Source organism: Scaptodrosophila lebanonensis, unplaced genomic scaffold (genome assembly GCF_003285725.1).
Source record: "Scaptodrosophila lebanonensis strain 11010-0011.00,11010-0021.00 unplaced genomic scaffold, SlebRS2 tig00000101-arrow-pilon, whole genome shotgun sequence".
Taxonomy (NCBI): domain Eukaryota; kingdom Metazoa; phylum Arthropoda; class Insecta; order Diptera; family Drosophilidae; genus Scaptodrosophila; species Scaptodrosophila lebanonensis.
Window position 1 is genome coordinate 2,921,296 of NW_022060569.1, and position 13,893 is coordinate 2,935,188.

The 13,893-nt window shown below is 35.4% G+C and overlaps 1 protein-coding gene across 2 annotated transcripts in view; it reads right to left on the reverse strand.

Moving 5' to 3' along the window:
• LOC115628081 (xaa-Pro aminopeptidase ApepP) overlaps positions 1-13,893 on the reverse strand; it is a 31,618-nt gene that overhangs the window by 15,778 nt on the left and 1,947 nt on the right. Inside the window, exons 3-8 of one of the 2 annotated variants that reach the window (XM_030524054.1) lie at positions 6,533-6,736; positions 6,267-6,463; positions 6,110-6,199; positions 5,866-6,047; positions 5,658-5,807; positions 1,961-2,090 (exon numbers count right to left, since the gene is read on the reverse strand). In XM_030524054.1, coding sequence (XP_030379914.1) covers positions 1,961-2,090; positions 5,658-5,807; positions 5,866-6,047; positions 6,110-6,199; positions 6,267-6,463; positions 6,533-6,736 — 953 coding nt within the window. Of the gene's footprint in view, positions 1-1,960; positions 2,091-5,657; positions 5,808-5,865; positions 6,048-6,109; positions 6,200-6,266; positions 6,464-6,532; positions 6,737-13,893 lie in introns of those variants that run through there. The other variant, XM_030524055.1, reaches the window with a different exon arrangement.

Genomic DNA, 13,893 nt, shown 5'->3' on the forward strand with positions numbered 1-13,893 from the left:
CAGTTTTAACAGCATACATTTACATCAGGTACCTATGCGTGTTTATATGCAGGTATGTATGCAGCACAAAGTTGAACCAAAGCAGCAACAACAACAACAGCTGCGGGCAGCGCTGCCGGCAGCGCATGAGCAGCGATTTTTCTTATGGCTATAATTTTCATCAGAATTGACCTATCAGGATGACTTGGCACACGGACACATAAGCACTAACTGGATGTAATTACCAAAATTGATTTCAAAATTCCAAGAATTACGGAAGTTATACAACAACAAAAACACGAATTGCGGGGGAGTGGGAGGGTGTATCAGAATACAAAAATAAACTTGACCTGCCTAGGGCTTAGGGGAACCTGGATACCAAGTTTGGTCATTCTAGCCCTTGTACCTTCTGAGATCCTTGCGCTCATACAGACGGACAGACGGACGGAAGGACAGACATGGCTATATCGACTCGGCTTGTCACCCTGATCAAGAATATATATACTTTGTGGGGTCTGCCACGCCTCCTTTTGTGTGTTACATACATTCGCACAAAACTAGTATAGCCTTTCACCCTTTGGGTATTGGAATTTTGTACTCAAATTTGGCAAATACATCCATATAGTGATTATGTGTCTGTTTGCCAAGTTTCATCCTGATAGGTTAATTATGAAGAAAGTTATAGCCATAAATATAATCTCTGCCCAAGCTCTGCCGGCAGGGGTTGCTGCTTTGACGTATTTTTTTCTGCATACAAGCACGCATATACGCGATTCTGATGTAAATCTATGCTGTTGAAATTGTAGATAAACACTTATGTCCATATGCATGTGTTAAATATTTTTTATTTAATTAAATTAAATAATTACATTTTTTTATTTTTTTGTTTATTTATTTTTTTGTGGGGTGGTACAGGGTATTTAAGAGTTGAGCCCACTCGACTTTAGCATTCCTTTCTTGTTTTAATTTTAATTAGAAAAAATTATAAATGGATAACAGATAGGATTGCTGGTAGTAAGAACTAAGTAATTAAGAAGTATAAATTTTCTTACTTTATGTTTAAATAGTAGCAAATATTAAATATTTACTTGTAAGTTAAGAAACTAAATAATATTTATATTTATGTAATAATATTTTTAATTTGATTTAAATGCCAACTGACATTTTTACCAAAAATATTTTTAAATTAATATGCAAGTCAATCAAACAAAAATATGAAATAGTCAATCAACAAAATTCAATCAAAAATCAATCAACAAAATTGCTTGTGCATAAATACAAGTTGAGGTAGCTCATGACAATGTCAAGGATATTGTCTGCATATGAACACTACATTTGCACACATACATACTTACATATGTATGTATGTGTGCTTTCATAGGCATTTTTAGAAACCCATACACTGTTGACAAAGTTCACTTGCATACGCATCCCAAAATACAATGCGACAGAAGTTGGCAAAAGAATATATAAAATGTTCATGCCCATGTAGCAGGTAAAATCTGAAAACGAAATTTAAGCTGCTGCTCGCAAAACAGCAAAAGAATAAAATGCACCAATACATATAAACATATATAGTACATGTATATATGTGCACGCACCCATTCAAAGAGCATAAGCGGCGCAGATCGACCGTATCTGTCGACTGCAAATGAAATAAAATTCGCTCACAGAGAGCACGAATGCGACAGCTACCAGTCGGCTCAGCCGAAGTGCGACAGCTCCCATTCGGCAAATACCCGAGCAGCTATGGGAGCTGTCTCTCACAATTTTGATGGGACGTTTTCGTTGTATGAAATGAAACAAACAAATGTTAAATATTTAAGCGTGTTTGCTTCAAAATATTCGAAATAAAGCAAAGTAAAAGTATGAATTTTGGTATTCATTTGCTTTCAGTTAAAATAAATGTGGTTGATGGAGTGATTTAATGATTCAATGCCCATAAAAGACAGTTCTGAAGAACCTATTATAAGTTATTTACCTTGACTTTTGCTGGAAAAATTGTCGATCCCATTGTTAATTGACCTTTTAGAACACGTGTATAAGCTTCTTTTTGAAAGTCGGTTGGATTACCGAAGTGGAACGTTCTAGTGACATCTGTAGTGCCATCTCTAAAATAATTTCAATAAATATTATTAGTATTATTTATAGTATTATTTTAGTTGCTAATACATGCTAATAGTTGTTAATACATGTATAGGAATAGGTGAACAACTAAAAACATATTCAGTAAAAAATGGTTACAAACTCTAACAAATATATTTTTCCACATAGAAATAATAATTGTTTTTTCCAACAATCTGGATCAAAAATATTATATTTAACATTAAAAAAATTTTGTTTTCTTATTTTGTTTAGTTGCTTGTCGCATATTAGTGGTTTACAAATGCTGCGCATCACAAGGATGTCATGTGCATTGCAAACCTTGAAGAGAACGCTACAGTCAAGAAAGCCTGACAGTGAAATACCCTGTACCCAGACAAAAGTCTGGCCCTGAGTTTGATGCAAAAAGAAGAAGTGCGAACTTGATGCTGCAGTTTGTGGGGTTGTATTACTGGAGTGAAAGTGTTTCGCTTCCACAGAAAAAAGGAACAACCTGGATCTCCCCATGGCTTAGGGGTACTTGGTTACCAAGTTTGGTAATTCTAGCTCTTGTACTGAGATCCTTCCGTTCATACAGACGGACATGGCTATATCGACTCGCCTTGTCATCCTAATTCCGATAGAGGGCATTTTAAATCAATACGATTACATTGGAATTGTAAATGAGCATGCTTTTACTTCAATAAAACCCTTCTTTCCATCCCATTTCTTGATTATACAACACTACAATGCTCCATATCATAAAGGATGGATACTCACCAAAATTTTAAAAGACTTAAATCAGGCTAAAACACCAAAGGATTATCGCCAAGAATCGAAGTGTCAATGATAACATACATGAAAGAAGGAAAATTTGACTCAAATTGACTGTTGCATTCGGCAGAAACTTGGTTGAATCTATTCCAGCCAGGTTGGAAGCAGTTATTAATGCGGTTTTACTAAGTTTTAATTATAGTAATGAAGTTAACATAAAAAAATGAATAAAAACAAGAAAGGAATGCTAAAGTCGAGCGAGCTCAACTCTTAAATACCCTGTACCTCCCAACAGAACGGAAGAAATGAAAAAAACATTTTTTTTTTATTAATTAAAAAAAATTATATTAATTAAACTATTTAATTAAATTAAATATAAATTATTCAATATTCAATTCAGCACAAAGTTCAACCAAAGCCGGAACAAGAACAGTTGCGGGCAGAGCGTGGGCGGCGATTTTATTTATGGCTATAACTTTCTTCAGAATTGACCTATCATGATTAAACTTGGCATACGGGCAGATAACCACAAACTGGATGTATATGCCACTTTTGCCAATTCCACTCTCCACAAAAAGGAAAATTAAAAAAAAAAAATTTTTTTTTAATTTAATTATTAAAAAAAATGAATTAATTAATGAATTAACATTAATTAATTAAATTAAATTAGAATACATGTTTATGTTCAGTTTTAACAGCATACATTTACTTCACGTACCTATGCGTGTTTATATACGTGTATGTATGCAGCACAAAGTTGAACCAAAGAAGCAACAACAACAGCTGCGGGCAGCGCTGCCGACAGAGCTGCAGGCAGCGCATGAGCAGCGATTTTACTTATGGCTATAACTTCCTTCAACATTGAGCTATCATGATGAAACTTGGCACACGGACACATAATCCCTAGCTGGATGTAATTATCAAATTTGAATTCGAAATTCCAAGAACTACGGGAGTTACGTAAATCACTAATAGCGGGGGAGTGGGGGGGTATATCGGAATAAAAAAACAAACTTGACCTGCCTAGGTCTTGGGGGAACCTGGATACCAAGTTTGGTAATTCTAGCTCTTGTACCTTCTGAGATCCTTGCGCTCATACAGACAGACAGACGGACATGGCTATATCGACTCGGATGTCACCCTGATCAAGAATATATATACTTTGTGGGGTCTGCCACGCCTCCTTTTGTGTGTTACATACATTCGCACAAAACTAGTATACCCTTTCACCCTTTGGGTACAGGGTATAAAAACACTAACTTGACCTGCCTAGGGCTCAGGGGAACCTGGATACCAAGTTTGGTCATTGTAGCTCTTGTACCTTTTGAGATCCTTGCGCTCATACAGACGGACATGGCTATATCGACTCGTCTTCTAACCCTGATCAAGAATATATATGCATTGTGGGGTCTGCCACGCCTCCTTCTGCCTGTTACATACATTTGCACAAAACTAGTATAGCCTTTTACCCTTTTACCCCTGTAAATATGACATATCAATGTAAATAATTCAACTGAAGTTTTGTGTAATTACTTTTGACACAAATAAAATGTTTGTAAATAATTTTGACAACTTAGGGGTATAACTTCATTTGTTTATATATTTTGGCCTCAGCTCATTACTTTGGTGGTTGCCAAAGATCGAATATGCCGTTAAGTGCGGTCACCAACTTTGAGAACTGCCCTTTTCCGGCTGTTTTGAGCATATTTTCGCGGATATTTTAAAAAGTTTGAGACGGTATTCCGATGCTTGTTTATTGCTTTATCAATAACATATACTTTTATGCCAAAATCAGCCATAGTTTAATATAAAATAATTATTAATTTTAAGTTCGCCAAAACACAACGATACGGCTTTTAATAAGCCTCCAATAGGTTTTCTTAGCAATTCAATTTTTTTTCTGGAGATAATAAGTATGGTTCAGACTTAAAACGTAAAAGGATAAAATGCACATTTATCAATTTGCTATGAAAGGCATGACCTGGGATTCTTTTAAATGCTAACGGTACTTGAGATTAAGAGCTGATAAGAAACGAATGTATGAGAAAGCAACACAAAGTAAAAGAGAAAAAAATTTTATACACAAAACATTAAAACATATATTTAAATAACGGTAATATCAAAAACAAATTTGCACATATGTACATATATCAATTTTACTGAGGTACATGCTCTGTTTATGGTTATCATGTATGCATATTTGTACATAAGTATGTACGTATGAGCAAAAAAGTATTTATTTCTCTATATGCCTTAGTTTTCGGCACGTACCAAAGTAATTTGTTAGAAATGTAAAAAAAGATAAAAATATACATATAGTAAATATAAGGGCGGTCCGACAAGTACTTAGCATCACCGTCCGACGGCACCGAAGCAAACGAAGATTACTTTCATGTAGTATATCCTCGTAGACGACTACTGTTAAAATGTCATGCAAATCGGACTTTTAGAATTTTTAGTAAAATGGAAAAAGAGCAATATCGGTAATTCGATTCTTGTTTTAGGAAAAAAAAGCGCGTAACTAAATCAAAGAGCACTTTGATGCTGGGTATGGAAACTCTTCTCTTCATGAGGACGATCGCCGCCACGCAGGCCTACATCGCAGACATATTTTTTAGACGGTTTTAAGAAGCCAAGTGTTTCGAATAAACAGGACGCTATGTTAAGAAATAAATCGCAACTATTTAGAAAAGGTTCGATTTTCTTTTGTAGGTTAAGTAATTATCGGATCACCATAGTAAATATTTAATTGTAAGCACAAAATACGTAGGCCAGCAAAGACGTGCACGTTCTGCTAGTATATGTATATTTATAATACTCACAAATATTGGGCACCCGAGTCGCATAGGTATATCTCTTTATCATTAATTAAGCGATTTGTTTCCTTCGTAGGTCGATAATGAATAACTGAGCCATTAGGACCGGATGAACTTATTGTATTAAAGCTCAGCCCCATATAAAATTCCTTTGTACTGTATGTACACTGGTGAAGTTATTATTAAGATAAGAGTTTTATACAAATAAACATACCATCGTAGTGATTCTAATTTATCGGCTCCTGACAATTCATCTACTTTTTCGCCGGTTTGTATTGCGTTTTCAAGCCAAGCGAAGTACTGGCAAAGTGCAACACCATCGCGAATGTGGCTGTTTATGAAACCCTCTATCTCTACATTGTTCTTAATCGCCTTAGACTCAGCAATTGGTGTAATCTATATAATTCGTAAAAAATTGATAAACCAAAAACAAAAAACTACCGTATATTTATAATTACCCGTTGCAATCGTTTAGACTTCGGAACTAGAGCAGTTAAGTAATAGCTGCTACTTGGAGAAATCCAGATTTTTCCATTCTTATTGGAAACCTATAATTATATAAGCCGTGCGGCAAAAAGCTAAATGTAAATGCAGGTATTCAAAAATGGTACGTACGATCTGACACAGTTCCTGGCCAATATCAATATATGGTAGAATTGTTATGTTAACATTATTTTCAGACTGATGCTGGGAAAAATCTCCGGGCAGTTTTTGTGAGTCAACAAACAAAAGCAGATCATCATAAGTTATAATCAAGTACGAAAAAAAAACTGGATTGAAGTCTATATCAGACCCGCGCAAATTTAAAAACCCTGGTAATACAAATATTAATGTTAGTAAATACAAGTAGGTCAATTATTAAATCAAATCTCTAGATTTACACGCAATTTCATCCAGTGCACTGACAACTAAGGCAACCGCATTTTTCTCTTCCAACTGCTGTCGAATATTTTCCCATTTCTTGGCAATAGTTACTCCAGCAAATTTTTGTTTTAGTGTTATGATAGTGTTCGATGTTTGTGATGGTTGATTGTCACCCCATATCTCGTCAATTAAATTTTGTTCTACAGGAACCAAGCGGCATTCTGCAAATAGTCCACATTATATAAAAATTTAATAAATAGACGATATGAAAAAAATAGTCGTGCGTGAACGACTATAAAAAAACGCTGAATTCCCATCCAAAACAAGTTATTTGTTTAAATTGTTTGTTACTTTGTTAAGAATTTGATAAAATTTTAAACAACTGTAACAGTAAAATATATAAATTATATGTGCAAAGTTTGGTTTAGGTAGCATTTGAAATGTGGACGCTATTGACGAAATTCTGTAGTTAATAGTTTCAGTGATCCTTGCGTTCATCCAGACGGACAGACGGACGGACGTACATGTCTAGATCGATTTCTCTCGTCATGCTGATTCAGAATATATGTATATACTTTATGGGGTCGGAGATGCTGACTTCTACATGTTACATATTTTGCACAAACCTAAAAAATGTTATGGTTTGAGAAAAAACTATTTTCTTCTAGAAGAGTATACTCCAAAAGTCATAGAAACCAAAATTTTAATTATTTATTACAATAAAGGTAAAATATGGAAAATAATATTCAAAGTATCTATATATATAAAACAGTTTGTCCTGACTGACTGACTGATTGGTGATCAATGCACAGCCCAAACGGTAAAGGCTAGGAAGCTGAAATTTGGCTAGGAAGTTTTCACCTGATTAACTTCAAACTTAGTTTGTATACTCTCAGAACAATTCCAAGAAAAATTGTATACTTGGTTTTTTGATATTTTTTTTGGGGCCTAAAATATGGGAAAAGAAAACCGCGTCAACAGCCCACAGCCCACACGGTAAAAGCTAGGATGCTGAAATTTCGGCTCAAGTATCCTATCATGGTGTAAATGGGATTTTGGAAAATACGAGCTCCAAAGGGGGGAAAACGAACTCCAAAGTTTGTTTGAAAATCCGTATTTTTCAGCCGATCGACATAAAACTTGGTTTCTAAAATCAATTAAAGAATACAAACAAAACTGCATACTTAGATTTTCGAAATTTTTATTGGGGTTTTAATATTTATTCACTATTTCAAATGAAAAGTTTGTGTTATAAATTTAGTCCGATCGATTTAAAATTTGGGTAATGTAATCTTCGTAACTAAATCTACAACTTTGCATTCAAGGATTTTCAAAATATGCATTTTACAAAAGCAGGCAGAACAAACAGTTGGGGACAACTAAGTATACATACACACACATACAAACAGCTGTTCGTGTAGTTGCGTGCAAACGATTGAAATAGCCAAAGCAAAATGTGAGACACTAATGTGTGAATGTTCACACATATGTGCACATCTATATATGTACATATGTATCCACATATGTATGCATGTACATTCGTCTTGCACTGACAGAGCAAGAAATGTTAATTAATTGAGAATTATATAACATTTTTAAAAGAATTTTTTCTTTGTTTAGTGCATTTGGCATTAGGGTTTTCATTAATAACTTTATGCAGCAACAACAAATATCAAATAGTTGGGGACATCACATACACACACTCACACACACAACAAGCAACAGTTCGTGTCTATGTGTGCGGTTCTCTACGTACGGTTGAAAAAGTAAAGAGAAACGTACTTGTACATATGTATGTATGTATGTATGCCTGTGTATGAATATAGCATGTATGTACATTCGTATTAATGTATACATTGGGCAATCGAACACAGTTGTTTGATTGTAAAAAAAAATAATGCTCTAAAAACAACAACAACTGTAAGTCATTGGCTCGCTCTTCTTCTTTCGTTTTGACCATTTAATGTTAATTGCAAAGGCAAAACGCCAAAAGTTTACAGTTACCGTCGCTAGGCAACGACTGCGTAAGCGATAGTAAAGCAGAAACCGAATAACGGAGCTACGCATATTCTGCTTCGCATTGCGGGCAGATGTATGTATGTATGTATATGATTTGTTCTTATTGATCTCAATAAATAATTAGATTTTATTATTTAAATATTCTGCTTATTACATTCAAACTTCGTTATTTTGATGGTATCGGTGGCTTCAACTATCAAAAGTTTTACTCTAGCAAATTGAGATGAGAATTGTCAGTGCTTTTTGATAGTGGCTCATCGCTGCACGGCATTGACACGAGTGCCGTGTTTCATATTCCGAGTTTGTACGTGACCGTATTGACTCAATATGGGACGAAAAGACTCAAATGTGAATTTAAAATTAGGATATTCCCTTATAATTATTCCCCTTTTTTGCACATAGTCTATCTTAAAACGTTGCGTTATCTCTATATATAAAACAGTTTGTCCTGACTAATTGGTGATCAACGCACAGCCCAAACGGTAAAAGATGAAATTTTGACTCAAGTATCCTTTCATAGTATCCATCATAGTGTAGGAGCACACTAAGAAAGGCTTTTGGAAAATTCTAGCCCCAAAGGGGGGAAAACGAGCTTTAAAAAATATTAGTTATAGTGGTCATGTTCGTGTAACGAAATAGTTTGGCAAGAACAAAAATGTAACGGACTACTGAACAATTTTTTGTGAAGAACAGAAAATGTTCATTTAAATACCTTAAATGCCTTCCTACTGGTAACTTATAAGGTGAAAACATATGGGTATGTTATGCACACACAAAATAAATACAATTGGAAACATTATATTGAGCCGGGTTAAGACGGGCAATACCTGCTAGTATTTAATATAATTGTGTTTAAGTGTAAGTACATATGTACAGTGGTGGAAAAAATAATAGAAACGACATTCCACTTTTCACTAAAAACTCCAGTCCTCAATTTCTGGGCAAGTTATATGGGTTTCTTCTACTATGCACGATAATTGGTTAAAGATACTTCATAGTGATTTTGTTTTTTAGAAACTTCTTTTACGGCAGTCCAAAAAACACCAAATTTTTATACTCTGTACATAAAATGTACAAGAGTATATTAGGTTTGCGGGAGCTGAAAATGTAACAGGCAGAAGGAGGCGTGGCAGACCCCATAAAGTATATATATTCTTGATCAGCATGACGAGACGAGTCGATCTAGCCCTGTCTGTCTATCTGAACACCTGGATCTCAGAGACTATAAGAGCTAGAGACACCAAATTTTGATGCCTTATGTGTGTACGCTGTGCAAGTTTGTTTTCTTTTTTTGATCGCCCCCCCCCCCCCCCCCCCCCCCCACTTCTCCACTATGGGCGTTTTCCCGATTTTCCATTCGTATTATCGCCTATATCTCGAAGACTATAAGACCTAGGGACACCATTTTAGTCCCAGGTGCCTTATGTGAATACGCAGAAAATGTGTATTTTGGAATTTCCCTCTCTCCCCCCTCTCCACGGCACATCGTAACTCCCGTAATTCTTGGACTTTCGAACTCAAACTTGGCAAATACCTCCATTTAGTTATTATAAGTCCAAATGATAGGCCGATTTAACAGGAAGTTATAGCCATATATGTACATAAGACCAAGTAGTGCCCGCAGCTGTGTTGTTGTTACTGCTTTGCTCAGGCATACGAGACATACACAGATACACACACATACACGCATAATTATTCTACACATATGTACAGAGTATTTCAAAGTCGGGATACCCGACTTTAGCTTCTCTACTTGTTTTATCAGGAGATCTATGAAAGCAATTAAATATAATTGTTTCTAGTCGTACAATAATAAATAGGCTGATAGAAGCTGATTTGAAAGCACATTCTGCAAGAAAAGTACCAAGACTTATAAAAACAAAAATTCTGAGGACGCATTATTTTTCCAAAAGGCATTCAGTGCGAGCAAATTGCTTTGAATAGACCAGACTAAGCTAAGTTTGTTGAGATCTGATGGCAAGACGCCCCCAAAATCAACCTCATGATCCGGAATACACTATAAAAACTATTAAGGATGGATGTGTCAACATAATGCTATGGGGAATTTTTTCATCATTTGGGTGTTGGTTAAATATTTTGGTATAAGGACGAAATCTGCGCCATGGATTACGTTAATATACTTAACAGTCTGACAAGTCTGAGTGATTTTGTTGAAGGCGGACGTGTTTTTATTGAGCTCCTGTTGACAAATTTGTGTACGCGAGGTTCCATCAAATTTATACAAATTATTAGCTGTATAGCTGCCCTAGCGACGGTACGTACTGCAACTGGAGCGTGAAGAAATTACCTGCAGCAGACGTTCTGGGCGGTAAATTTATTTTGAAAATCCTGGGTGCCGTGTTTTGTCTTTCACTCATAATAGCGAGGAAAAGTGGAGAAAGCCGCAAATCGGAAAAATTGTTTCACTCAACCGGACTTGCGCCAAGCAGCAAATAAATAAATAAAAAAAAACATTTCACCGGGCTGCAGAACAGCTGATCTCAATCACAGTTAATCGCATCCTTTTTTGGTTTTAAGCTCTAAACAGGGGGCGTCCACCGGTTAAAAAAGCTGCATACTTTTGGGCTGCTATATTTAAAATGCCAGTTGATCAAAACTGCGCAACGCCAACAAATAAGCGAACTCGCGCTTACTCCACTCCTGATAGCAATAAGCAAGCTGCAAAAATGGAGAATTCGATTGGAGGGATGAATGTGCAAGCGCTTATGGACATAATGGAACGTACTATGGCTTCTACTCTCGACGAAAAGCTTCAAAATCTACCTACCAAGGCTGATCTTGAAGTAGTTATGGGACGCCTAAATAAAGTTTTTTTTTTTGTGTTTTTGTAATTTGCTGTTTTGGGCGATCTTAACCTCAAAATAGTTTTATTTCGTGGAGTAAAAGTTGTGAAAGGATTGTAGTGGATTGTCGTAGCTTCGAATGCAATATTGTTCATTACAGCGTCTTCTTATTATTATTTTTTTTTTTTGCCTGATATTGCCCCAAAAATTGGTCGACATTTGGAGCAGCAACAGACTTAGAAAACGCACTTAAACAATATATACTACTAGCAGGTATTGCCCGTCTTAACCCGGCTCAATATAATGTTTCCAATTGTATTTATTTTGTGTGTGCATAACATACCCATATGTTTTCACCTTATAAGTTACCAGTAGGAAGGCATTTAATGATGGAAACTATGAAAGGATACTTGAGTCCACATTTCATCTTTTACCGTTTGGGCTGTGCGTTGATCACCAATTAGTCAGGACAAACTGTTTTATGTATAGAGATAACGCAACGTTTTAAGATAGACTATGTGCAAAAAAGGGGAATAATTATAAGGGAATATCCTAATTTTAAATTCACATTTGAGTCTTTTCGTGCCATATTGAGTCAATACGGTCACGTACAAACTCGGAATATGAAACACGGCACTCGTGTCAATGCCGTGCAGCGATGAGCCACTATCAAAAAGCACTGACAATTCTCATCTCAATTTGCTAGAGTAAAACTTTCGATAGTTGAAGCCACCGATACCATAAAATAACGAAGTTTGAATGTAATAAGCAGAATATTTAAATAATAAAATCTAATTATTTATTTAGATCAATAAGAACAAATCATATACATACATACATACATCTGCCCGCAATGCGAAGCAGAATATGCGTAGCTCCGTTATTCGGTTTCTGCTTTACTATCGCTTACGCAGTCGTTGCCTAGCGACGGTAACTGTAAACTTTTGGCGTTTTGCCTTTGCAATTAACATTAAATGGTCAAAACGAAAGAAGAAGAGCGAGCCAATGACTTACAGTTGTTGTTGTTTTTAGAGCATTATTTTTTTTTACAATCAAACAACTGTGTTCGATTGCCCAATGTATACATTAATACGAATGTACATACATGCTATATTCATACACAGGCATACATACATACATACATATGTACAAGTATGTTTCTCTTTACTTTTTCAACCGTACGTAGAGAACCGCACACATAGACACGAACTGTTGCTTGTTGTGTGTGTGAGTGTGTGTATGTGATGTCCCCAACTATTTGATATTTGTTGTTGCTGCATAAAGTTATTAATGAAAACCCTAATGCCAAATGCACTAAACAAAGAAAAAATTCTTTTAAAAATGTTATATAATTCTCAATTAATTAACATTTCTTGCTCTGTCAGTGCAAGACGAATGTACATGCATACATATGTAGATACATATGTACATATATAGATGTGCACATATGTGTGGACATTTACACATTAGTGTCTCACATTTTGCTTTGGCTATTTCAATCGTTTGCACGCAACTACACGAACAGCTGTTTGTATGTGTGTGTATGTATACTTAGTTGTCCCCAACTGTTTGTTCTGCCTGCTTTTGTAAAATGCATATTTTGAAAATCCTTGAATGCAAAGTTGTAGATTTAGTTACGAAGATTACATTACCCAAATTTTAAATCGATCGGACTAAATTTATAACACAAACTTTTCATTTGAAATAGTGAATAAATATTAAAACCCCAATAATTCAAGCTCCAACACAAATTTCGAAAATCTAAGTATGCAGTTTTGTTTGTATTCTTTAATTGATTTTAGAAACTAAGTTTTAAGTCGATCGGTTGAAAAATGCGGATTTTTCAAACAGCTCCCCTTTGGAGCTCGAATTTTCCAAAATCCCTTCTTAGTGCTCATCTACACCATGATAGGATACTTGAGCCCAAATTTCAGCATCCTAGCTTTTACCGTGTGGGCTGTGGGCTGTTGACGCGGTTTGCTTTTGTGCCCCAACATATTTTTACAGGAAAACTCCCATATTTTGGGCCCCAAAAAATATCAAAAAACCAAGTATACAGTTTTTCTTGGAATTGTTCTGAGAGTATACAAACTAAGTTTAAAGTTAATCAAATGAAAACTGTAGATTTTTCATACAAACGTTGGAGCCTGTTTTCCCCCTTTGGAGCCTGTTTTCCCCCCTTTGGAGCTCGAGTTTTCCAAAATCCCTTCTTAGTGGGCACCTAGACTATGAAAGGATACTTAAGTCCAAATTTCAGCTTCCTAGCCTTTACTGTTTGGGCTGTGCGTTGATCACCAATCAGTCAGTCAGGACAAACTGTTTTATATATATAGATTACACAACAAGTAAAAAAGCTGAAGTCGGGTGTCCTGACTTTGAAATACTGTGTACATATGTTTAGAATAATTATAGAAAGTAAAAAAAGTAAGAGAATTAAAAAAAATGTTGATCGATTTTACCTCTTTTGGTATTTGAACTCACGTAAAGGGTGTATAATTGCACATATACAAAGCAATTGCGTCTATATAAACATACATACACTCATGTTTATGCGC